Source organism: Mycteria americana, chromosome 2, assembly GCF_035582795.1.
Source record: "Mycteria americana isolate JAX WOST 10 ecotype Jacksonville Zoo and Gardens chromosome 2, USCA_MyAme_1.0, whole genome shotgun sequence".
Classification (NCBI taxonomy): domain Eukaryota; kingdom Metazoa; phylum Chordata; class Aves; order Ciconiiformes; family Ciconiidae; genus Mycteria; species Mycteria americana.
Genome location: NC_134366.1, coordinates 70,856,293 through 70,883,331, shown reverse-complemented (window position 1 = coordinate 70,883,331; position 27,039 = coordinate 70,856,293). Strand labels below are relative to the sequence as shown.

At 38.7% G+C, this 27,039-nt stretch overlaps 1 protein-coding gene across 1 annotated transcript in view; it reads right to left on the bottom strand.

The window, feature by feature from the left end:
* CNTNAP2 (contactin associated protein 2) overlaps nucleotides 1–22,812 on the bottom strand; it is a 1,202,777-nt gene extending 1,179,965 nt beyond the window's left edge. The window contains exon 1 of the mRNA XM_075493725.1: nucleotides 22,716–22,812. Coding sequence (XP_075349840.1) covers nucleotides 22,716–22,812 — 97 coding nt within the window. The remainder of the gene's footprint in view (nucleotides 1–22,715) is intronic.
* Nucleotides 22,813–27,039: the final 4,227 nt, after the last annotated feature.

Genomic DNA, 27,039 nt, shown 5'->3' with positions numbered 1-27,039 from the left:
ATTATGTGTATTAAATTCAATTTAAACAAATCTGGAACAATAAAAAGCTTGTATTTGACGAGCGAATCTGTGGCTGAATCAGGTTCCTTATTTGAAAGTATTTGTGGTGCCTTTCTACTAAAGTCAGATTTCATAAATGCTGCTTAACAATCTAAGAGATATTTCACTGTATACAGTGTGGCTGGACAATTTTAATATGGTTTATGAAAACATTACTGTTGCTGAAAAGAAATTAGAGATCCATCACTGAAAATTTTTGCTGCCATCAGTGTTATAAACATTGTTTTATGCACACCACTCTCTCTCTTCTTATTAAAGGCATATATAACACATGGCCAGATTTACATTGGAGGCTCATTCTTACAAATGGTTTGAATATTTATTCCATTTATATCTATGAAAGGCGTCAAAACATGGAATGTGCAATAAAAACTGCAGAGAACCAAAAGAGCTCCAGGTTCTCTGTCTTCACTTACAGCCTCCGGACAGTTTTAAGGGAGCTCCCCTCCATACTAGATTTTTACACACCCCAGCTGCAAATTACATGTGTGTTGCAAATGTCTCTTCTAGTCCATTAAATCTTCCCCTGAGAAATATCAAGAACATTATACAGAAGGAAGTTCTGATCCTTGCCCTTAAGGTCTCCACATCCCCTCTATCATAAAACATCAGGCAAAATGTATTCATATCTTTTCAACTCTTTAAGGGTCCATCTCAGATATTAGTATGGATTTGCCCTCTGGAATATATGGGAAGAAGATGTCTGTTTTTCCCCTCTTGCTCCTCTGCCAGAATCAAAAGGATAAGAATCTCCTGGGATATGATATAATTATTTTCATTTAAATTAGTTGAAATGTCTGCTTGGGGCAAAAGGAAGATGGAAAGAAAGAAAACAAAACTTTGTAAGCATTAAGCACCAGTGCTGAAAAGTAACTGTAGTCCTCATTAAAACTGACACCAGAACAATTTTCCTTTGATATATACAGTCTGCGTGTTATTAGAAGCATTTACATCTTTATATTCTGAATTACTATAAGATCCTTCATAACTGTATGCTCATTTATTTCTGTAATCAGAGTTATTAAAGCAAAGCATGGCATACACTGATTTATAAGTACAAATAACAGGCTATACTTGTAAATAATATTCTTCTTGGGAAGCAGAGTACTGTCTTAAATGTATGAATACTGATAAAATGCCAATCATGCCACTGAAATTCCACTGAAAATTCTCTGAGAAATTCTCAGCACTGTGCTTATCTTTGTGGCTCTGCGTAAATGAGACATTTGCCAATAGACTTTTTTTACTCCTACAAGCAGACTTGGAACAATTGTTGCAGTTTCTCATGATTATGATATGATTTTATTTATAGTTCAGTTGACAGTTCAGTATTATTTTCTTTGTTTTTACATTTATCTCCCTTTATTCAGTTACTCGTGCACTTTTCACGTAGCTGCTACTTGCACCCATGCCATCTTACAACATTTTGGGGGATGCATTCCTATATCAACACTATACAGTGTATATGATACAGAGAATCTCGAGCAATTCAAAGGGACACTGTATGTGCACCCACATCAGAAAAAAATGGCCAAATAGATCCTGATGCAGTGTTTTGAGGAATATGTGCAGGGATATGTCTGACCTAGAAAGACTCACCTCACTCCACTGAATTTTGAATCTGAGTCATGTTCAAAATTTCAGTACTTCCATCTCTAGGTCTTTCTAGTTTGGTTCCATCTTCCTTTTCCAGACTTGGTCAGAATAGTTAAAGGGAACTTTTATGCCATAACTTTGTGGACAGAATCCTCACTCATTAGACTTTTTTCTTGATATGTCTGTTTTTGTGATATGCTTGTAATTCTGAGTGTCCCTGTTTCAGAATGTCAAAATGGGCTTACATAGTCCTCACTCTCTTCAACTATATTTTGCAGGACTCGACAACTGTATAAATCAGATACATGCTCCCAAGTGAAGTACTCAGGTAAGCTGTTATATTCAAAAGCCTGTATTCACTGAGAGTTGGGTTAGATCTTGATTCACTAGAGAAGGTTACTTACAAGGAGACAGACACATTGTGTAGTGAATTGTCTGCTATATTTCCAAGTTAATACCCAAGATCTAAACCCTTCAAGAATCTAGCAGAAGAGCTCCTTCTCTAAGCACTTTCAAGCACAGCGATTCCAGTCTTTCACTTGACTTTTCACAATATTCTTCAAGACAAACAAAAATACTGACTTTTCTAAGAGTGAGGTATGGTCAGTAAAAAAAAAAAGGGTCTCTTGCTATCAACTGCTTATGTTCCAGAGAAAAATAGTTAAAGAAGTAGCAAATTAATTTTCTTTCTGCAAGATAATTTCTCCTCTATCAGCTCAATACAGCCCCTATAAATTGTCAACATTAATATGTAAGGTCAGTCCATTCTGGGTTTCCATCAGAAAGATTCCTTTATATTATAGTAGATTTTCCTTTGTGAAATGATCAGCACTGCCTTGCACTTACGAGAAAGGAAGCTTTTTTGCCCTTTACAAAAAAACCCTCAAGATATACACACATGGCATCACAACATGATGAAAACGACATAGTTTGAGCTATGACATTTCAGTTTTAATATAAAACCAAAAGCAATTTCCTTTCCCAGTGAGGAGAAAAATAAAATCAACTCCCGTCTCTGAACATGCTTCAAAATGGACATAATGCTTTTGCTGGTATTTAATGAAAGGTAAATCTTCAGCAACAAAAGAGGAGTGATTTTTTTAATTCAGAATATAAATATTCTCTATGACAACAAGAATTCTGAACTAAATATTCTTTATAAATACAGAGAAAGAGGTGAGTGAAGACTGGGAGCATCATTTCTATGGACTTGACTTAATGATATAGCAAGTCATTAAATTAAAAAATCAGAGAGATATGCCTACCAGCCCTAAAATCCAAATGAATCTTCTCTTCTGGTTTGAAGCAATAGTAGGGACCAGGCCAGAAATGGTCAGAAAAGTTTATATTACTTCCTTATGCCTGAAACCAACAACCATCTTCCTCTAGCTTCTTTAAGGCCATATTTTCCGCTGCTGTCTAGCCTTCCTAAAGGGTAGATTTAGACTGGATATAAGGAAGAAATTTTTTACGAGGAGAGTCATGAGACACTGGAACAGGTTACCCAGAGAAGTTGTGGTTGCCCCATCCCTGGAAGTGTTCAAAGTCAAGGTGAACAGGGCTCTGAGCAACCTGATCGAGTGAAAGACGTCCCTGCCCACGGCAGAGGGGGTGGACTAGATGATCTTTAAAGGTCCCTTCCAACTCAAACCATTCTATGATTCCTTCTGAACCAGAAGCAAAAGGGGTTGGTTGATAAATGGATTGACAGCAAACAGATCAAAACAGGAGGGGGAGAGATGTTACATACTTCAGTAGCAGCAGGGGGAGGAGGCAAGGAGATAAGGACGAGGAGAAGCAGGATCCTGTCTACCAGTTAGGTTTTAAAGCTCACAGCTCTTCAATCCCTCTCTGTCCACACAACAGAAAAAAACAACTTCAATGGTCCATAATCTGGTTGGGACAGATGGCATTTGTGCAGACAGAGGGAAAGGAGAAAACAAAAGAGAAGGCAGAAAATAAGTTAACATAACTACCATCCTTTAATTCACAGTACAGTGTGCTAACGGTTCCTAGGAATTTACAAGCATGATACAAAATAACTTTAAAAGAAAAAGGAAAAATAACATGCTTCATTTACTATGTTCAGAGAAACATCAATCAGATTTCATATAACTATCAGAGGAGGATAATTACTGTCTATCTTTAACACTGCCAGCCATCTGAATTGCTTCATTTCTTATCAACTTCTCCTTTCTCTATTTCTTTGTACTATTATCCTACTTATTATCTTAGGACTATCAATTAAAATTTGATGACAAGAAAAAATCTTGCTACTTCAGTTAGATAGAACAGTATACAGTATTATTGCAATTGGTTACAAAACAAATCTCAAAATGACTTTTAAATAAATAAAACCCTGCATTTTAATGCTGATATTTTGTCCATTCAGTCCAACAGTGCCCACTTAAATCAGAGGCTTATTCAAGAGGAAAGATCAGCATTACTGTATCTCATCAATCCTGTACTGGCACAGAGCATAAGCTCAACACAAATGTGAGTCAGACAGACATAAGCAAATAGTACACACACTCTGCAAGTCCAGAACAAATAGTTTTCCGTCATTCCTACATCTTTCTTGGAAACACTATCCCCCAGGAACAGAAACATTTGTCAGATGTTAAAAGTAGTAAGTTGTAGAAGAGAAACATCGGAAAGATCATCAAGATCAGTAAGATAAAAATTAAAACGGGGACTCAGAGAAATTAGGGTTCTCTTGCTGTTTTGTAATACAAAGGATATCATCCAAGCACCTCTTGCCAAATGCTGTCTGGCTCCAGAATTTTGAGACTGTCAATGCACTTCAATGTGTCCTTTACCAGTGATACCTTTCCTTTAGATCTTGCAACAAAAAAGACCAGCACCGGTGTTTTGATAGTTCTTGGTCTGTGGAGGTTGTGTGTTGGTCTGACTGACCTACCTATCTTCATGCTAACCGACTGACCTACCTACACCAGAGGACTGATCTACCAGGGAACCACAGCTGCTTCTGCAACAGCGGGAAAATATTTCTGTCAGTGCACTGACCGTCACATCTTTGTCTTTTGCTCTTTTCCTTCACTTGATATCTATATCGCTTATTAAAATGTAAGAGATTTGCAGGTAGTTTCATAGAAGTCAGTGATGGTTTTATCATCAACCAACAGGAAAAGGATCAAGCTCTCACTGGACATTCATTCAGTGCTGAGGCATATTTAGCACATTTGTCAGGACAATAGGAGTGGTCTTCATGGTTCCATCTAAAGTGATTAATAGTGACTGACCCTGAGAAAATCTGGGAGACTGCTATGCACTGTAAATGTATTTTAATTTTGCTGAATATAGAGGGAAAGATGTCACCTCTAAGCGGAGAGAAGTAGAGTCACTTTATTGCAGTCAAACATCTGCAGCAGCTAAAGCAGCAACAATGCTCTTTTACAAAGGCATGAGTACTGAACAACATCCTACTGTATTATGAAAACTTTCAACATAATTCACAGAGAAACCATTAGAAAATGCTTGCACATCTGAAGGGATGATTTGGGGCACTATGACCACTCCACTCTTTTCCCCCATATTTTTCAAGCAAATCAGATCTCACAAGCCTGGGAATCCTTCATTAAAGAAGTGATGACTGGTACGAAATTTTCCCAATGGAAAAATAACAAAATGGTAAAGGACTGGCAGGCTTGAGGGAAAGCTAAAATTTTAGTATTACTTTACTTGTACAAGTTGATCCTCTGCCTCTTAATGTCAAATTTTCTTTCTTTCTCCCACTGGCATATTCCACCCTGATGTCCTTTATCATTTAGAAACAAAAAAGGGCTATTTAAACTGCAATAAATGAAGATTTCCAAGGGATGTGTCTAATGAAAATAGGCCTTTATTTTCACATGTTTCTCATCTTCACTGAGTAGGTCTTTGTTCTGGAGTTAATTGACTCTTTCTGAGCACAGCTTTGATTTTTTGATCTGTTTGATGTTGTTTCAGCTTCTATTTGTTCAGTGACCCACTGACAAATAGGTAAGGAAGGAAAACTAGAGCAAAAGCTCTGTAGTTTTCATGCTGGAGAAAAGCAGGCACATTCCCTCTTTGGCCACGCAGAGGGCAACGTGCAGAAAGCATGTCCATAACACCTCTAAGAACGTAAGGGTTTCAAAGTAGAATAGCTTTCTGGAAATCGGAATGTAGAAGGGGAAAAAGGGCCTTATAGTCAGAATAATACAGGAACCGAGATTCTGGAACCATTTTCTTAACTTGGAAAGAAAGGGCTACATTTCAGTAAAGAAACAACTCCAAAATAAAGACAAAATGGAGTTGGAATTTTTCAATTTTATTTGGGATTTCATTCATTTATTCAGAAATCGCCCCAAATAATTTTTAAATCGCAAGGCTTTTTTTTTTTTTTTTGCAAAAGATTCAAGTGTCTTGTTCTGAAAATATGAAGAGACATTAGTACCTGTCTTCATTTTTTCCATTTAAAGTCAAATGCTAAGTAAACATATTCCGTTTTTTCCTTCACTTGATTCTATAACATTCCTAACAATCATTTCTGTGTTTGTATTTTAGAACTACTTTATTTTACATTATCTGGCTTTTGTTAATGATGAATTCAGTATGCTCAATGAACACTACTTTATTCTGTTCTTTCTAAGGGTGGGGCTTGAAAACAGGCTATGGGAACACTCCTGCAGCATCTTAAAAGTACTACCTAAATCACAAGAGGACATGGCTCCATTTAACTGCAAGGAGCTGTTATTCCTCAGGAGCTGATAATACAGGGGTCTGAGAGGAAAAAATCTCCCTGGAGCCCTTGTTAGCTTGGAAAACTGCCCAGCTTGCATCAGATTAGCATAATCCACTGCATACCTGGCAGAACATGTCCCTGCATTGCTCTGCATAATTCTCTGCTCTGATAACAAATTACTTAAAGTAAACAGGACTTTTAATTTTTATATTGTTCCAAGCTCCATTCAAAAAAACTGAACCTAAGATTTCATTTTAAAAAGTTCTAAACTTTTCCTTTTTATTCATTAAGTCATGAATAGCGAACAGTGTTCTCTGATTTAATACTAAGGACTGTGTTAAGAAATTATTCATACATTTTACCTTTTTATCCCTGTTGACCAGTACATTACCCTGTGAGAGCAGTGGAACTAATGCCACAGTAGATAACACTCAATATGAACAAGGATGGCAAAACCTGGGTCCCTTTTGTGTTATATAATACATGAGGCGTTATTTGGTGGGGCGGCTATGATCTACAGTCATGGACTAGAACATCATTCTGACAGGCACTGTACAAGCACTCGTCATCTTCTGGAATAAACAGACGTTTGATTGCAGAATAAAGGTGCATTTAAAACGATTGTTTAAGTCATTCTACACCAAAAATACTGTGTGCCTTTCATTTCTCCATTCCATGTGACCAACTGGAAGCCCAACACTATGCAGCAGGGAAGAAGCAAACATAAGAAAGAAAAAAAGAAAGCCATAATGAATTTCTAAGGGGGCGGGAAAAGATGTTCATACACAAGTTTTAAAGCGTGGACCACCCTCTAATTTTACTAATGAGTTTTGTGTAACTGATGTACAGCTGCTCTTCTGAAATGCATTACTTCCTGGTTAAAACCCCAAAAAGTAGAATCACTGAGTTGCCTCATAGAATCTGCTGCTTAATGTCACATAGAAAAATTAGGAAGATGATGGAATTCATGGATGGAATTCATAATGTAGCACCTTTCTTCCACAGCCTGTAATTTGATCACATGAGGGTAATGATATTTTCAAATTAAAAGTGGGCCAGCAGAAGGCGGCTGATGTAAGATAGAATTTCTGTGAAATATTTGGTACACATTTGGTTGGTTGTTGTTGCATCAATGTCATTTCTTTTGAAGCTTACCTCTGGTAGCTTTTTAAAAGGGTTGAATATAGGAGTTGTATAATATAGGGCACTGTTTTGTTTTGATATATTTTTAGCTGAAGTGGACAGTCTTTGTTAATATATTCCACTGTGCAATAACAGGAAACTTTTATATTTTGCTAAAATACATTGTGCTTTAAAATTATACTTTTAAAAGTATACATTAAACTTTAAAAAAGAACTGTAGCTCATTATCTACACATACATCTACACAGGTCTATTCATGATCGTTTGCCAGTAACTTGTCAACATTTCCATATTAGCTTGATCTGCCTTCTTTATTAACAGAAAAAAGGTCTGCTTCATCAAAGTTTCACTGTCCAGTAATACCCTCCTGCTATTCCAATCAGTTCTTTTTTTTTTTTTTCCAGTTAAATAGGACAATTACAGCGGAGACTCCCAGAAAGCTCAAGAAAGCTTTCTGAAGGTAATAAAAATGAAGTGCATACACCTTTGGTGTCAGCCACAAAATTATGTCTGTGTTCATCTACACGATATGGCCACAGAAAATAACTTTGTGATCAATGTTAACCCTCAAACAGAAGTTGACTGATATAAGTGAGGTGCTAAAATATTTCACAGTACTTGCAATATTTCCTATTGTAAAGATCCAACTACTGTCATTCAATTAAATGCCTTGGCATGGTTACATATTAAGAGTTTAAATTACCCCAAAAGAACTTAGACAACCTCAACTCCTTCAGCTGTAAGGACTATTTTTTCTATCACAAATAATTTTATATGGAAAACCTGAAAGATTCATTTCAAAGAGCCACTGGAGATAAATAGCTGATACCTGGAATACAGCTGAGAAATCTCTAATTAAACTGCACTAAATTTTCATCTTTGATACACTAAAATAACTCCAATGGAACTTTGCCGGAATTCAGTGTAATTACTGGTGCTGTACACCAGTATGAGACAAGGTAAGATCTATAAAAAGGTTTTGATAATAGAATTTATGCAAGCATTTAATTATGAAAAAAAAAAAAAAAAAGAGCATAACATCTCTATGGTCTAAACAGAATGGTCTGATACATTGGCCCATCCAGTTAAGTCATCGGTGTGTAACAACCATATGTCATATTTCATTCCGTGCAGATTGGAGTGTTTTCCTGCAGTGATGAGACACTTTCATGCAGACATTGCATCGGGTTGCCTGTAGCAGCAATACCCTGGGGCTTCTCTCATCTGCTGCAGCGAGGAGCAGCCTTTCACAATCACATTCCAGACATCAAGAAACAGCTGCTGTATGCTCCCCAACACAAGCACTACCCTAGACCTTACCATAGACTTACTAGACCTTACCCCCAGAACTGTTGCCAGGACACTGCGCCCTCACATAGCCCTTTTGTAACTCCAAATTCACAGAAGGCTTTTTGCTTAGAGAAATGATGCTTTAAGTTTCTTTTCTTCCTCCTATACACAGCAGATCCCAAACACAGAAGACCTTGTTTCCTACATGCCTGAGTGACTCTAAATGCATTTGAATTTAACATTATCAAGGACCCACTATGTACATTATTAAGTAACCTCACGTTTGATCTGAAGACCTGACAGGGCAGAATTATGAAACTATGGACCGGGCTCAGGGGAAGAATTTGAAAGATACCTGTATCTTTGCATGACAACACATGAACGCTCACATGTGTAAGACAGGGAAAGAATATGCTACCTATATTCTATTAACCCAGGGTATTTAAAAATTACTTATAATAAACATATTGCAAATATCACACTATGTTCCAAATTCATCATTGGATGAGAACATGTATCACAAGCCTTTTTTCCAGATTCTGATTTTATTGCCCTTTTGCCAAATTAAAATTAACCTTAGAGGACTTAAGTAATCTGTCCCTGCTGAAGGAACGTCCCCTGCCCCAGATGGAATTGCATGTAAAGCCTCAAAACTTAGCAAAATTTTTATGTACCTCCCTGCAAGATTCTGCCATCTACTCAAGAGGAAGCTCGATGCAACTTCATTATATCTGTTACCAACAATATTCCAAAACACACCCAGACAACTTTATTGTCTGTATGCACATGTATGTGGAAAGCCTACTTGCTCGCTCATTTCAGAAACTCTCTTTCAAAGACATTAATTTATATTTTTTTAAATTAGGTACAACTATTTCCAGGCTAGCAAAAATAAATATTTTAAAATAAAATATTTTAACACGTAATTATATGCATATAATATTTTAATTTATAGGTCAGAATTAAAACTTCTAATAATGATAAATTTATATCTGAAATTTAGGGTCATTAACGTCAACTATATAGTGAACAGACACTTCTACTATACTATCATTCAATAATGAGAATTGTAGCTGAATAGTCATTTGTAGTCTTTTACTTTGGTTCTAATATATGTTTATGTATATGGTTGTCCTATTTCAACCGAGAATTTAATAAAACATTTATCGTTATCAAAGACTTATTCAGGAATATTTGGATGTCTTCAGGGACTTATTTTAAAATGCTTGTTTAAATGCTTTGTTGGATACAGATGACCTAGTGAGTTTGGCCTTGGATAGGGTTCTTCTTAGTCTTCTAGATCTTTTTCTAAATAAACATTTTCTGTACATTTTTTCTAGTATTAATAACATATTTTGGTTGCTCCTTGATGGAGGTATAAATCCATTATTAAGTATATTTTGTAGCAGTAGTAGCTAGACCTCTTCAAGAGTTCAAACAGAAAAAATTGACTGTGAATGGGAATTGTTTAAAAACACTTTAGCAAATGCTTGAAAACACATATGGTGATTGAGAGAGCTGTCTGAGGACTGGAGGAAAGCAGATGTCACTCCTATCTTCAAGGAAGGCAAGAAGGAAGACCCAGGGAACTACAGGCCTGTCAGCATCACCTCAGTCCCTGGGAAGGTGATGGGGCAGTTAATGCTGGAAACCATTTCCAGGCACATTAAGGACAAGAAAACAATCAGGAGCAGTCAGCATGGCTTCACCAAGGGGAAGTCATGCTTGACCAACTTGATAAAATTCCTATGATGAAATGACTGGCCTGGTAGATGAGAGGAGAGCAGTTGATAATTGTCTACCTGGACTTCGGTAAGGCCTTTGACACTGTCTCCCATAAGATCACCATGGAAAAGTTGATAAGTATGGGCTGCATGAGCAGACAGTGAAGTGGATTAAAAACTGGCTGAATGGCCAGGCCCAGAGAGTGGCACGAAGTCTAGTTGGAGCAGTGTACCCTTGGGGTCAGTACTGGGTCCAGTCCTGTTCAACATCTTCATTAATGATCTGGATGATGTGCACCCTCAGCAAGTTTGCTGAGGACACAGAACTGTGAGGAGTGGCTGGTATGCCAGCAGGTTGAGCTGTCATCCAGAGGGACCTCAACAGGCTGGAGAAATGGGCTGACAGGAACCTGTCAGGCAATGGGTGCACACTGAAACACAGGAGGTTCCATTTGAACATTAGGGAAAACTTTTTCACTGTGAGGCTGACCTCCCTGGCACAGGTTGCCCAGGGAGGTTGTGGAGCATCTCCTTGGAGAGGAGATAGAACCAGGGAGGTTGTTGAACATCTGGAGTCCTCTGGACACGGTCCTGGGCAGCCCACTCTAGGTGACCCTGCTTGAACAAGGCAAGATGACCTCCAGCAGTTCCTTACAACCTCAACCATTCTGTGATTCTGTAAATCAGAATCTAACAAATATAGAAAAATTACAAGCAAAAGGATACAAGGCTTAATTTATCTATGCACAGAAAACATAAGGAAAATAAAAAAGAAAAAGAAAACAGAAAAAGCAGGTTAGTTTGGTTTTTTTTTAAAAAAGAGGTGAGAGAGGAGATGAGAAGCCAAAGAATCCATACCAAAAGACTGCTACATACAAGTGGTGAAATTGCCAATCATGTAGAAAAGACAAAAACATACAGGGTTAGGAAAACAAACAAGGCTGCATTAGTCAGATCCCAGAGTGTCAACAAAACAATTTACATTCTAATAAAAACTGAGGAAGATGTTAAACAGAAGCTAACAAGGCTAGACAGTTTCAAACCCGCAGAGCAACCTCTATCTGAGAAGGTCTCTGAGCATAGTTATTGTGGATTTTCAGCAACCCTTGAAACACCAAGGAAAATCCAAAAGACTGAAATAAAGTATGGTGTGCAGATACTGAAGAAGATGACCTACATAATTACAAGCCACTCCAATGAATATTGCTGCTAGACAAAATAATAGAACCTGATAAATAAAAATTTAAAGGAGGTAAATGTAATTAGTGCAAATCAACATGGGTTTATAAAAAAAAGATCTTGTCAAAGTATCCTGATGTTTTGAAGGCTTTTTTTTTTGCTGAGATGACAAATTTGGATCACATCAAATTTTCATATATATGCACTTATATCTGTTTCTGCATACACTGTAATAGTATGCATTTCGAATTCTGAAGGCATTTGATTGGCAGCATACACTATTTTAACCAAGATACAGAATTATTATAAATGTGACATACTAAATATCTCAAAATGTAACCATAACAAAAGAAATGAGTGGCTTCTAGTGAGAACCAGTGGAAATCTGATTTTCAACCCTTTGTTATGTAACATCTTTATTATTTGAACTGCAGAAAAATGCATACTCTTTGAAGCTGAAGATGACTTGAAATTGAAGTTTACATATGTCACAAGCTTGGGTCACCTAGGTCAGCTGGTAAAAGGAAACATTAGGCATTTTAATGTGGCCATGTGTAAAGTCATAAATGTAGGATAAAGAACATATAGTTCCAGACTGAGACATTCAACGCTGGGAGGAAATGTGTCAAAAGGTTGACAGGTACGTTAGTCAGAAAAGGAACTTTAAAGAAACTGTACCCCCCTGATAAATGAGACAGGGGATCTGGTGACAACTGACATGGAGAAGGCTGAGGTACTCAACAACTTTTTTTCCTCAAGTTTTCACTGGCAATTGCATTTCCTGTATCTCTCAAGCCCCTGAATCTCAAGGCAGGGACTGGGGGAATGAAGTCCCAGCCATCAGAGGAGAAGATCAGGTTCAGGACCATCTGAGGAACTTGAACATACACAAGTCCATGGGACCTGACGAGACGCATCCCAGGGTCCTGAGGGAACTGGCAGATGTAGTTGCTAAGCTGCTCTCCATCACATCTGAAAAGCCATGACAGTCAAGCAAAGTCCCCAGTGACTGGAAAAGGGGAAACACTGCACCCATTTTTAAAAACTGTAAAAATGAATACCCTGAGAACTACCAACCAGTCAGCCTCACCTGTGTGCCTGGGAAGATCATAGAACAGATTCTCCTAGAAGCTATGTCAAAGCATATGGAGTACGTGATTAGAGAAAGCCAACATGGCTTCACCAAGGGCAAATCATGCCTGACTAATCTGGTGGCCTTCGATGATGGAGTGACTGCATTGGTGGATAAGGGAAGAGCTACACCCTTGTCTCTAAATTGGAGAGATATGGGTTTGATGGATGGACTGTTAGATGGACAAGGATTGGCTGGATAGCGATGCCCACAGAGTTGCAGTCAATGGCTGCAATGGTCCAAATGGAGATCAGTAATGAGTGGTGTCCCTCAGGGGTCTGTGTTGGGACAGGTACTGCTAAATATCTTTATTAATGACATAGCGGTGTTGACTGCACCCTTAGCAAGTTTGTGGATTACAAACTTGCAGAGAGTGTCAAAGAGCTTCTCCCTTTCATAAAGAAAGGCTGAGAGAGTTGAGGTTGTTTATCCTGGAGAAGAGAAGGCTCTGGGGAGACCTTATTGCTGCCTTTCCATACTTAAAGGGGGCTTACAAGAAAGATGGAGAAAGACTTTTTACCAGGGCATGTAGTGATAGGACAGGGGTAACGTTTTAAACTAAGAAGGTAGATTTAGATTAGACAGAAGGAAGAAATTCTGGTTGCCCAGAGAGGCTGTGGATGCCACAGCCCTGGAGGTGTTCAAGGTCAAGCTGGACAGGGCTTTGATCAACCTGATCTAGTGAAAGATGTCCCTACCAATAGCAGGGGAGTTGGACTAGATGATCTTTAAAGGTCCCTTCCAACCCAAACCATTCTGTGATTCTATGATTCTGTGATGCGTAAAGCAGATGAAGGTAGTAACACAACCTACCATATCACCATAGCTGGGTTCGGTGATCCTTTTTGGCCTTATAAGCTATGAATACATAGGTTTGGGACCATGATTCACTCACAGCATTCCTTTGACACAATTTTTTCCATATGTATAATATATCTGCACTGTACTGACCTAAAGTCTGAAAGTGCATTTTATGCATAATTATAAACAGAGTTAATAAAAACATTCCTTATAATGATATTCTAATAATTGTTTTTGGAAAAATTGAATCCTAACTTCATTCATAATATCTGATTATCTGATTTAACATGCCAGGATTATGGCACAGCAATTAAGTGTTGAAGGAATTTCAATTGAGTTATTACCTGTGTAACTAGCTTTCACATACGGATGAATTAATCAGGAATCAATGAAGACAATCTCCCTTAGTTTCAGGCTCAGCAAATTACTCGATATGGTGATGAATCAATGAAAATCTAACAGAAGTCAGTGGAGTCAGTTTACTGCTGGAGGAAAGGGTGGGGAGAGGGCAGATAGCAGGGAGTAAGATGATTAATAAAATGAGAAAGGAGGTATGTGAGAAATGGCAAATAAATTAAGCGCAGAAGCAAATGAGTGTGTGGTCTGGCGGTGTGTGTTTTTGGAAGAAGGCTGGAACTATAATGGACACCGTCTCTTATCTATAGGGAATTCTGCTATCATTTCTAACAGCTTGGCCATACCAGGGAAGAAGCAGGTAGGACATTCATCATAGAACTGACAGTATGCCCAGTAGCATAATTTTTTTGGATGTAAAACCGAAGGAAAGCACATTAGAGATTACAGCTTGCTGAAGCTTGGGAGCACGTAGCCAGCAGAGCCTGCCCTGTGCAGGATACGCTTCTGACTCCATTTCTCACAGAAGCTCACTCTTCTCCTAATGCAATGCTAATGCTGTGAACAGGTTAAGATACTCCCTCTGACTCCACTCCTCAGCAGAAAGAAAACAGGTTACTGTCATGGTATGGGAGACAACCTCTCTTCAGCCACGCCCCCCCTTTTTTTTTCATGGTCCAGAACAATGGTGGGAGGTCATTAGTTTTCGTTTTTAATTATGTTTTTAAATTAATTTATTTTCCTTATTTTTCATTTTTCCTCATCTTTTTAAAGATATTTGAATTTTATTCTGTATTCAGGGTCAAGAAAAGAACATGTACAAGCCTGTTCTATGTCTCATTGACAATCTGGGCAGAGTCTAGAGATCTTAGTAAGGCATCTGTGTTTGAAAATTGGGTCAACAGAGTGTAAAATAAAGATCTCTGTTTTCTTGTTTGTTGGTTTGGTTTTAATACGTAGGCCTTTTCCCCAACCATAGTCTTGCTACTATTCCCATAAATGTAACTGGGAATAAAATCACATCCCAATTTAATTGCATTTCAAACTGTGTTTCAAGAACTTTACATCAGTGACATTTAAACCCAGTATGTAAGACAGAATCACAGAATCATATAGGTTGGAAAAGACCTTTAAGATCATAGAGTCCAACCATAAACCTAACACTGCCAAAAACCACCACTACACCATGTCTCTAAGTACCTCATCCAAACGTCCTTTAAATACCTCCAGGGATGGCGACTCAACCACTTCCCTGGGCAGCCTGTTCCAATGCTTGATAACCCTCTCGGTGAAGAAAAATTTCCTAATATCCAGTCTAAACCTCCCCTGGCGCAACTTGAGGCCATTTCCTCTTGTCCTATCACTTGTTACCTGGGAGAAGAGACCGACCCCCACCTCTCTACAACCTCCTTTCAGGTAGTTGTAGAGAGCGATGAGGTCTCCCCTCAGCCTCCTTTTCTCCAGGCTAAACAGTCCCAGCTCCCTCAGCCGCTCCTCATAAGACTTCTGCTCCAGACCCTTCACCAGCTTCGTTGCCCTTCTCTGCACACGCTCCAGTACCTCAATATCCCTCTTGTAGTGGGGGGCCCAAAACTGAACACAGTATTCGAGGTGCGGCCTCACCAGTGCCGAGTACAGGGGCACAATCACTTCCCTAGTCCTGCTGGCCACGACATGACAAGACATGAAAACCTAAAACATATTTCAATTTCCTTGCTTGCCATGTTGCATCCCACTGCATTAGGCCCATATACTTTTAAGCTTCCATTTGTTATGGCAGTTAATTCTTCTTTTCTTCTCTGGCAAACTTTCCATCACAGACTTTCTGCTGCTCCTCATGGAAATGGACCCTTGCAATCTCCTCAGCTCATCTGCTGATCTTCTTCTGTATTCCTTCCCTCTAAATTCCAGGTTTTCATTGGCTTCACAACAAATATTGGTGTAAGTGTATAAGATGATTGAGTGAGCAATCAGAGACATAGCCAAGGCTTTATCACCATTTAGGTGATAAAAAAATGGACAGTGGCACACCTCTAGATTTGATGCAAAAAACACTTATAGGCAGATAATCCCTACATTGTAGAAACAGAGAAATTAGAAGGACATGCAGCATGCTTATGGCTAATTTCCCCGAGCAAGGTTACAAAATATTAAATGATATAGCAGTTTTACAAAATCAAACAGAATGTTTACGTTATATTTAGACAGATATCTAAACAGGTCATTACATTTCTACAAGAAAATGTTACTTTCCCTTTAAACTGGGACTTCAAATATTCTAAAGAAACAAATAATAAATGTTCATTCTAAAATATCACATTCATTTGTGGGATGGCAAAATCCTTTGGCTAGAACAGTTCAAGTGCTCCCTGGCTACTAGAAAGTATTTTTAGCTGCTTATCTTATTTACGCATTTAAAGTTGTAACCCCACCTGAGCTTTCACTGATACAAATGCAAAACCGGCCACAAAATTCTTAGCTATGTTGAGTGGATCTTAGTCACTGATTTATTTAAAACATATTTTTGGAGTGGGTACACAGCTGAAAATAAAACATTTGATAAATATTTTAAATTATAAATATTAACATCAAATTATGAACTGTAAGTGTAAATAAATCTTTCTGTCCCTCAGTGGGTTTAGCATGACCACTTAAGTTAAATGTCTGAAAGAACCACCTCTACAGGAGATTGTAAAGCCAAAAAATCTCTAGACTTTTTTGGGCAGAGGAAAGAGGTAAATGTGAATGTCAGTATCTTTTTCTGCTCTGAATTATCAGTTGTTCAAGCTTAAGGAACAAATAGGAAATGGCCAGCTACTACAGCAGTGCATGAATACTGAGACAATTTCTCAGGCAGGAAAGGTCTCAACTTTCTAAAGTTGCTTGTAAAATTGCAGAGCTATCAAAACCTAGATGTGCCCAAGTTCTTTGCAAATGTCCAACATCAGTCTTAGGAATGCTTTTATCTATGCTGGAAAAAGCTGGAACTGCAAATGGGTCAAAAGAATTGATTACCGATTACCACAATTTCCTACACCACCAAATTTAGAGATTTAACATGTTCTGCAATTAGCTGGTGGTCTCAGATTATCTACCTATGCAATGCCAATAAAGTAGCTGAATAAATGAAGTGCAATACAGATAAAATCAATGTTAGTTCAAAGGCTGAAGTCTGAAGAACCTTTTAATCATTTCTAGTATCTCATACCAACGGACTGAATCATGAACTTCTCCCTGACAAAAAATGTAACCATACAGTTCTTAAAATCAGTGGTACAACTTCTATTTCCTTCAGTGGGAGAAGACTCAAGCTACTAGACTGCACTCTTTGTCCCACAGATCGTCCTGATCTTTCAAAGAAGGATCCCATGTTCATGTGGATTTTGGAAATCATGCCCTGATCTAATTACCTCTTTCTCAACACTGCTATAATTTTAAATTTATTCTTTACAATTTTGAAGACTAACAAAATGAAAAAGTCACTCAGAGTTTCATCTAATGAAGAAGACTGATGTTGCTTCTCTAACATTTTCTATCTGAAGTGACTGAAACACATTCACAAGTCCATGTACTTTTGTAAGACTGAGCATGATTGGTATTTAGGAAATATAGACATAGGCATTGGCACACCTCAAGATTTAATGAGTTATCTTATGTTTGGCCTATGAGTCAAATTGCTCAGAGGTAGATCAGCTTCTGCATATGTTGAAGAAGAAAATGTAGAAAACCCCTATAGTTTGTGCATAGTTTGTTATTGCCCCAAGCATTAAGAGTATTACAAAGTCTTAAATACTGCTATAATTACTATAAACATTGAACATGAGGTCTGATGCTTTATAAGATTGAGATCCAAGTTGAAATTCCTAAAGAACTCCTATAGGAAAACCTACTGTCTGTCACAGATCCATAGTGATGTGAGTTATCCAAGCAGATCTACAATTTCTAATGTCTGATTAATATATAGTATATATGGAGAATTTCCTGTCACAACTGCATCAACTGGAATAATCTTTCAAATGTGTTAAAAGTACCTGAGTAAAAAAATGAGAGATAATCAGGAAATATTTTTCATCTCCTTGCAAAAGAAACAGCCAATGTTCACAGAGGTAAGTTTTCAATTCATAGTCTTTAACTTCACTTTCAAACTTTCTTGCAGACTGGACCACTTACTGAAGCACTTTTTGTGTCTTATTCCATATTATTGCACCAGAGTTTAAAAAACTAAATGAACTAAAAACACAAGCAAAGCAAAAAGAACCCAAGCAAACCCCAGTTTTTAAAACATTAATTCAATGACATTTGCAATTGATTCAATGCCCACTGACCACATCAAACTTTGAATCAGACTTTCTGTATATAGACGAATGTCTGCAATCAGGCTGTACGCAATGTTGCATACACAGAATTTAAGGATTCTGTGAAACTTTGGCTTTGCAGTTCCAACACAGGCTCTAGCTGCTGTCACCAATTTGGAAATGACAGCAGACTATTTATTAATATTTCAATCACATGTAAGGTAATGTATTGTTCTAGGAAAAGCATATTTATTTAAAAAGTCACCCTGAGTAACTCAGTTCAATGTTGTTAAATACTGACCAATTAACAAACTGTTGTTTGCCTGTTGAATGTTAATTTTATTATATAGTGATGTATAGCACCTTAAATAACAGTACTATTATATAATGATGGATGTAAATTTTGGTCTAATTTATAGCTAAAATGTTCTAAAAGAAAAAAAAAAAGAAAGCATATGTTTAATGTTATGAAATCCTATGGTCTTAAAGGAAACTTAGGCCCTCAGTTTAAAAGTTTAGTATATTCGTAAGTGTTTTGACACCCAGGGGTCAGAAAAATAATTAAACATTAAACCTACATGCAAATATTTTGGTATACTTGAAACTAAATTCTGTGGGGTCCCTGAGTTTACATCCAGACAACAGGACCTGAGCTAAGAAATGTTAATCAGATGTAACAGAAAAACAACTGGAATTGACCCAGATTTCACAAAATACCATTATGTCAGAAAAATTATCTGGAAGAGAACTATTCCTGAATGTGAGCCTAATAGAATATATGACATCCCCACATACCCAACATTCAAGCACCATGAACTGGAAGGATAGATTCTCTAATTCTGTATAGTCCAGAACTCCTGAAAAGAAGTTTCTTGTACAATGCCTTGCTCTTTCAAAAGGGTCATTACACTTTTTAAATACTTTTCTCGCTTACCCAAGCTATTAATGAAAGTCTGGGTGCCATGCAGTCAAAGCTAAAAGATGCATATTTTTGCTTATACACAAATCTTAATGATTTACTATACCTGCCCCTCATTTGATTTCTGCATCAATTATTGTAAAATGTTAAACTTCAACTTCAGCAGTGGTACGGGACATACTGCAAAAGCATGGAAAGTATCAGAACTGGAAGTTATAATAGTTCTGTACTGATCAGGTTTGCATTGCACATAAACAAACACAACAAAAAATAAAACCTAGCTGTTAAAGACAATTACTTTTTAAGTGAGTTGCTTTCATAGAGAAGCAGATGATCCTATGATGAATCCCTTTAACATTCTCATTAAGAAGACAAGGTCACTGCTTTGTGTGTTTTTTTATAAGAACACAAGTGAAAGTTAGTCTACCCATAGTAATTTTCTTATCATTCCATCTTTAAGCCATGTAAAAGACTATAAAGCACTAAATTTGTATTTCCATGTTACTTTTTATCTTGTGATGACCTCTCCTGGTTGAGCTGTTCATTAGCCTTGATTCCAGAAGTTCAGAGTGTTTTGATCCCTCTATGCTTATTTCAAAAAAATTGCAGGAATATGAAGAATTTATTGCCAAGGTATGAAAAACGTGACTATGAATAAAATTTACAGTAAGATGTGAGTATTAGTGTGTGTCATACTGTATCACGGTGCATGTTTATTGTACTACAAGATGGGCTTTCAACACCCACTTCATCTTGAGATAAAACTGAATGAGATTCAAAGCTTTCGACACGATCACTTCTGAATCAGTATTAGAGAGACATCATTTTAATGACAGAGATAGATTTACTGACTTTGCAAAGCAAACAAACATTTGAGATGCAATATATTCACATAGGACATCCAATTCTATTCTTTCTGAAAACTGTATCTTTTTCTATGTCAGCACAAGCAGACTGTAAGAAAATAGTGAATAGCAAGCTCATATATAGGGTTCGTAATTCACTGTACACCGTGAAGCTTGCATAGTTCCTGAAAAATACTGTAAAGAATCAATTTGCTGTTGTTAATTACTTCAAAGTCAAAACATAAAGTAGCAATAGAGGAGAAAACAAAAACGTGGTTGGAAATCAGTTTTACATCAAAGTTGCATTTCACACAATTTTCAATTCTTTCAGAAGTATTCCCAATATGATGTTCAAAATCAACTGATAAGAAAAAAAAAAAGTTAAACACGTAAGTGCATTCTCTTGCCAAAGGAGAACAAAATTCCCCAATGCCATTCACAATCATTTGCATACAAAGTGACAAACAATCCCAGAAAATACAGCACAGTGACCAGTTTGTATACCAAAGCGTGCAACAGAATAACCAGTTAAGTGGTGCACCAAAACACTGTGACACAGCACTTGAGTTCCTACTGTGGTGCCACTTCCCAAGCACCCATACGTCTTTACAAGAATTTTAAGCATGTACTGCAATGTGAACACTCCTTTTGTAATTTTAAGGCTGACGTGTTCTTCTAGCTATATTTCTGTTTCCAGTAAACAAATCTAGCTCCATTTCACTTTCAGAAGTGACTCAGAAATGAAATGCTATACACTACATAAGGAGTGTAGTGTATAAGCTCTCAGAAGGTGAATTAATATAAAGAAATCTTTGAATATCTGAAAAAAATAGTCAAGATGGGAATGTATATGAGTAAATTGTAATTAACATTATATATATCCTTTATTCAGGGAATTTCAGGTTGTAGTGATGCTACTACAACCATTAGCTTCTCAGCTAACTTCTTTCAAAAGTTAAAGATTTGTTTGTTGGGTAATCAGATAACCCGCTGAAGGTCATTTTCAAGTTAAACTACAGACATTAGCTACTAAATGACAAAAAAATAGCTCAGAAATCCTATTATAGAAAAGCAGTATAGGGAACTTTGTTTTCCAAGAACAGATTTCTGACAAGCTAAATCATAAATCTTTTTTTTCCCCTGTATATTCCTGTTATGCAGAGCCTCAGAGATGACCATGAAGAAATAATATTCAGAAGAAAAATTAGATAGCCAGTCAAAACTAAGCAGTAAACCTCAGGATCAATATTCCTCCTAAATCAAAGGTAGAAAAATAACTGAACATCCTAAAGCCTCTGAGACCTAGATACAATGCAGACACTGCTGTACATTTTCTGTTGACACACAAATAAATGTCCAAGTGTAAGCAAATCCTGGAACAATAACATTGTTTTATTTTTCTATAGGTATCAGATGATAACAGATAGAAACGCACTGAGAAAGTCGAGCAGTGCTCCAGTTCCCTAATCATTGCATTGTTCATTCCTGCCCCCAAGAAAACAAATAAATAAATAAAATGATCCACATAGATCCCTATGCAGTATATACATTACATTCTCAGACAATTCCCTGCTTGGTCAGTAGAATCAGCCCCCATTCACATACACACAATCCCAACACATCTATCTGTAACATCTCAGGACATTCCTTTCCTCTATAAACAGCAGAGGAAGTCAACAGTACTGTCTGTTATTGACGATTCTATAAAAATGCACTGCTTCATTTCAGTATGCATTTCAAAAATACTTTGCAAATGGCAAATGCTTTACATGGTCTAAAGAGAAACAACTAAATACTTAACACTGACATCTACCTGCAAATGTTTTGCTGGAAACTACAGCTCAGTGCACTGTTAAAGATTTGATCTTACACCCATTGAAATCAATGAGTACGCTGTCATTTTTAAACTGATAGCAGAATTGGGTCCTGTATAGGTGCTCTGCACTCCTCTGGTCTGAAGTTCAGCATTTCAGCAGATGCTTGATCATTTGTCTACTATTTCTGCCTCCTTAGGGGGGGAATTGCTGGTCTCCTCTAAAATACCTTTGCTCATTTTATTATGGGAAGCAAAACTTCACTCTCAAGAAAAGCTGTCCTGGCTCAGTTCCCTCTCATCAACTCACCATCACTCTTTTCTCTTCAAATGAGACAAAATGTTCTCTTGCTGCTCCTTGATAAAACACTAGTTATGGAAACTGCTCACATCTCCTCTTTTCTCTCACACAACTGTGGAAGTGAAGTACTTCCAAATGCAAATTGCATACCTTCTGAGGAATGTAGGAAAAAACAAAACAAAATAGAACAAACCAACCAAACAAACAAAAACCACCCCCAAACTTTGAACAGCTTCTATCTGATTCCTTTCCCCCTCTGACTCCATTGCAGAACCAAGACTATATCATAGACCAGGTCCTTCAACTTTCCACACCAGCTACCACCGAAATCATCTACACTAAGGAAGATCTGATGGGGAGCACTGCGAACAGTATCAAACCTCGGTGCGTGCACACGTACACATACAAATACACAGAAAATCAAACACAAGATTCACCAGGAGAGAAAAAACAATCACCCTCCCAGAGCTGTGGGAATTCCCCTCTGGCTTATTGCGGAGCTGAAATTGTGCATGCTTCTTAGAAAAGGGTACTTACGAGATGCAGGCAGAGCAGTCCTGGCTCTGCAGCTAATGCTGCTGAAAATCCAGAGGAAGAGAGCTGCCCTGCCGCCAGCTCGGGTAACCACAACCATCCTTCACTTCCTGGCTCCCTGTACTCCAAATGCCAGCCACAGAAGACCTGCTTTTCTCCACTTTGGCCCCTTCTCTCTCTCTCCTTCTCTTTCTCGGAGGAGGTGGCGAGGAGGTAAAGGGGGCAGGGCTTTACCTTGGGGTAGAAGCCAACCCCCCTCTTCGTCTGCTATCTCTGGGTTTGCAGCAGCAGGGTAAGTCCCGGTACTTTTCTTTCCCTTATTTCTCTGTGTTTGTGTGTGTGTGTGTGTGTCTATGCCTCCTTCTCAGAGGAAGGGTGGAGGGGAAAAAAGCCACGAAGTATCAAATAACAAGGATTGTAGAAGTGAAAAAGAAAAATTAAAAAAGCAATCCCCAAAAAGACGTGGGGGGAGGGAGGGAAAGGGAGATGGAGATGAAGGGAAGGGAGAAAGGCGGAAAAAGCTGTTGGTGCTGCTAATGCTGCTGTTGATGCTACCACTGCAGCTGAGCCCTTCTTCCTGCACAGAGCAGCGCTGCTGAGAGAAGCTTGCAATAACCTCCCAGCTCAGATATATATACACAGTGTACACGCACACACAGCCGGGGAGCCAAACACACACACACAGGAGCAGGGAGAGGGGAGAGGGAGAGAGAGGGAGGGAGAGACACTCCCGCAGCAGAGAAGCAGGCTCAGAGCCTCTCTCCTCATGTATTCATCATCTTCCAGCAGGAGGAAACGCTGCCAGCAGCAGCAGCAACCTCCCCGCCGCCAAAAAAAAAAAAAAAGGCAGCAGAAGGGAAAATCCTCTCCCTAGTGCTCCCCTCCCCTTCCCTCCGCTTCCTCCAGCTCCTCCCTCTTCCTCTGCGCCCCTCCGGTCCCCAGGACCCTGCTCGTCCTCCCTTGCCTGGTGCAGGGCCAGAGCCGGGGGACCGCGGCGGGGATCGGGGCCGGGCCGGGGCCGGGGCCGGGGCGGAGGCCGGGGCCGGGGCCGGGGCCGGGGCCGGGGCCGGGGCCGGGGCCGGGGCCGGGCCGAGCCGCGGGGAGGCCGCGGCGATGCCGCTGTCCGCGGTGCTGACGCTGGGCGCGGAGGCGCGGTGCTGCGCTCCGCCCGGCGCCCCTGCCCGCCCCCGGGGCGCAGCGGCAGCCCCCGCGGCCGGCTCCTGCCTCCCTCCCGCCGCTCCCCCGCACACCGAGATGGTAGCGGCTCCCCGAGCTCCAGCCTGCCGGGATCCGAGCCAGGCGGCCAGCAGGCAAGTCCTCCGAGCGGTCCTAGTTCTGGGGGGTGAGCACCATCCCGCCTGCAGAGAGCTGGGGCTGCAGGAGCCGCTAATGCAGATGTTTTCATTCGGTAATTAATTCTCACTCCGAGAGCAAGCCAGCAAGCAAGCTGCATTAAAGTATCATTACGGTTTGCACCTACAAGAGATGGCTGAGACAACCTGGCCGTATCCTAGCCTTATGGTTTAGGGATTTCAAGAATCTGACTGCTCTTTTCCATCCCTCTCCATCCCTCCTGCCACTGCCCTTAAACAGACTGAACCAAAAGTTATTGCTCACCAGATACAGTAGAATAATGAGGGTGGGGAGTTATTCATGGATTATTTATTCTACAATCAATGAGGCAAAGAAAAATGAAAACAATTATTTCTCAGGTGTTCTATAGAGAAGGCTGAGAAATGGAGAGGTATAATTTCTTTAGAGGAGCCCCAAAGCAGGGATAAATTATTTTCAGTGACTAATACACATGCTGTTAACAAGTATCTGCTGTTATTTAGGGAGTGTGATGAAGTGGTTAAGACTGTATGTAAGATGAGATTTTCAGAAAGGCCTTGGGATATTAGGATCCTCAGTCCTACTGCCTTTCAGAGGGAGTACAGTGCCTACCTTTTAGGTCACTTTGAAAACTCATCCATACATAATACGTGATATCCCAGGAGAGCTGTGGCCTAGAGGTTTGAGCACAGCACAGGACAAAGCTTAAGTGCCAGTCCTGGGAAAAAGTGTTTCTGTAATCTCCAACTGCCATAATTTTTCCTCCTTGAACCTTTCCCTCCCTTGCCTTATCCATATTGAGTATTAATACATTCATATTTTAAATGCTTTCATAGAAGTAATGCCAATAAGTCTGTAGCAAATGTGGAATGAAAAAGTGCACTATGAATGCTAAGTGATATTATACTTATCTCTGTTTTTGAAAGAATAAATACTCCCATAGAGACTTTCTTACCTCTTCTCTGCATCATCCTGAGCCCTCTGCCATGCCTCCCCATTCCTTATACCCAGAGACACTTTTTGGTGTTCAGTAATCATTAGGATATGTGAGCTTTTGGGGAATTAACTAAGAACCAAATATTAATTAGTGGCATTAAACTAGTTCAAAATTGCCTCTTTTGATAACCTCTTTCTTGTTAACATCTTCCTCTTGCTCTATATCCCACAATTTTTCAAATTTGTAAACCTACATTTTCTGTTCTTTAGCTACAGCAGAAGCGATAGTGCTGGTATACTATCAGAAACTGACTGCATATATTCACGGAAAAAAAAGAAAAACTTCTGACTATGACATGCAAAAAATCCTACCGCTTTCATTCTGACATCTTGCAACCCTTTCAGTATTCATTGGCCTTTATTATTCATCTGAGTATGTAAAAAACAGCTTCTCTGAGTAAGTATTTAAAAGCTCAGCAACCAATTTGCAAACTAAATTTCTACTTTTTAAGGTCCTTCCAGCAAGCACAACAAAACCAATATAATTGCACATTGCCCATTTATACTTTTATACATATATACTCGCATATCACCCATTTCATTGAAGTCCTCCACTCAGACAAAAATCTGACTTGATTTGTTCAAACGTCACGCTTCTCTAGCATATGCTAATTGGCATTTTCAAAAACATACTTAAATTGCTCAGAAGTAGGCATGCATTTGAAAAATAGTTATAAAGGATAAAACAAGTAATTCAAAACAGGAAGATTCAGCAGGTTGATTGATGAATATCTCAATAATGGTGATAGTAGAAAGTTTCCTTGTGGTTTGAGACGGAAGAAATGGCACAGATTACTGCATTTTTCCCCACCTCAGAATAGGATCAGTTCTTAAAAACTACATAAAATATTTAAACTATGTAGCAACAGCAATGAGTTGTGCAAGGGTAATGCAATTATTTTTAATATAACCACAACTGGGGCCTGCAAAATCATTAACTTTGACTGATTCTGTCACATAAAAATCATTACAAAGATCTTCAGGCATTTTTTAGTCCTATAAAATAAGCTAACCATCATATATAAACTCTTCTTTTTTTTTTCCTGGAGGATGTTTTGAAATATTACTTTACATGATTCAACAAATCCAAGTTGAATATATTAACCTTTGAAATGAAAACATGGTCAAATTGTGTTAGAGCACAATATGAAGTTATTAGATACTTCTCTCTTCTACTCTTCCTCCTAACCTTTCCCTTCCAGAGTGTAAATGTGAGGACGTTTCTAAGCAAGCAGTGAGACACTCCTGCAGTCTGAGCAGGGCAACTGCAAGCTTTAGCACCCCTATCCTGCAACCAGCAAGTGCCTGCAACTTGGGTCAAGAGGGCCCTGTACTCCACCCACTATAGGTTAGGCAAGTGCCCTAGCAGACTGGGACAGACACACCAGCCAAGATGTGCAGAAGGGGGATCTTCCAGCAAAGCTACTCCCATAAGAAAATTAATCCTTCCTTATTTTTCAAACCAACCCTCCCAGAGCCTTAAAAGCTGGAGAGATATCTCAGTCCATTGGTGAAACCTCCCTGGCAATTAGTAGGTCACTAAAGTGTTAAAAGACTCTAGTTATTACAGCTGTACACACATTTTATTGAGCTTAATGGAAATTATACACACATATTGATGAATGAATAGATCATTCTGAATTTACTAGGGCTGTCAAGCATTGTCTGCTAAATGGAATTCATCCTGGACAGAGCTATATTTACAGTATGTGAATGTCAAGAAGAAAAACACAGTGTCAGAAAGCTAGAAAAGATAATTAAGAATTTCAAACACTGGTGGGACCAAATGGCATCCAATAAAGTGATCAGCTGGGGCCACAGAAGAAAATGAGCCAAGCAGAAAAATAACCCGAAACTTCTGAATTAATACTGAAAAGTAAAAGCCATGCTTCTTTATTCCTAACAAACTACCATTTTAACATAGTTTTTCCCTTTTATATTTTTGGTTGCCAAGGTCCCCTTGCATGGCTTTAAAAATTATACATAGCAGAACTTCCTT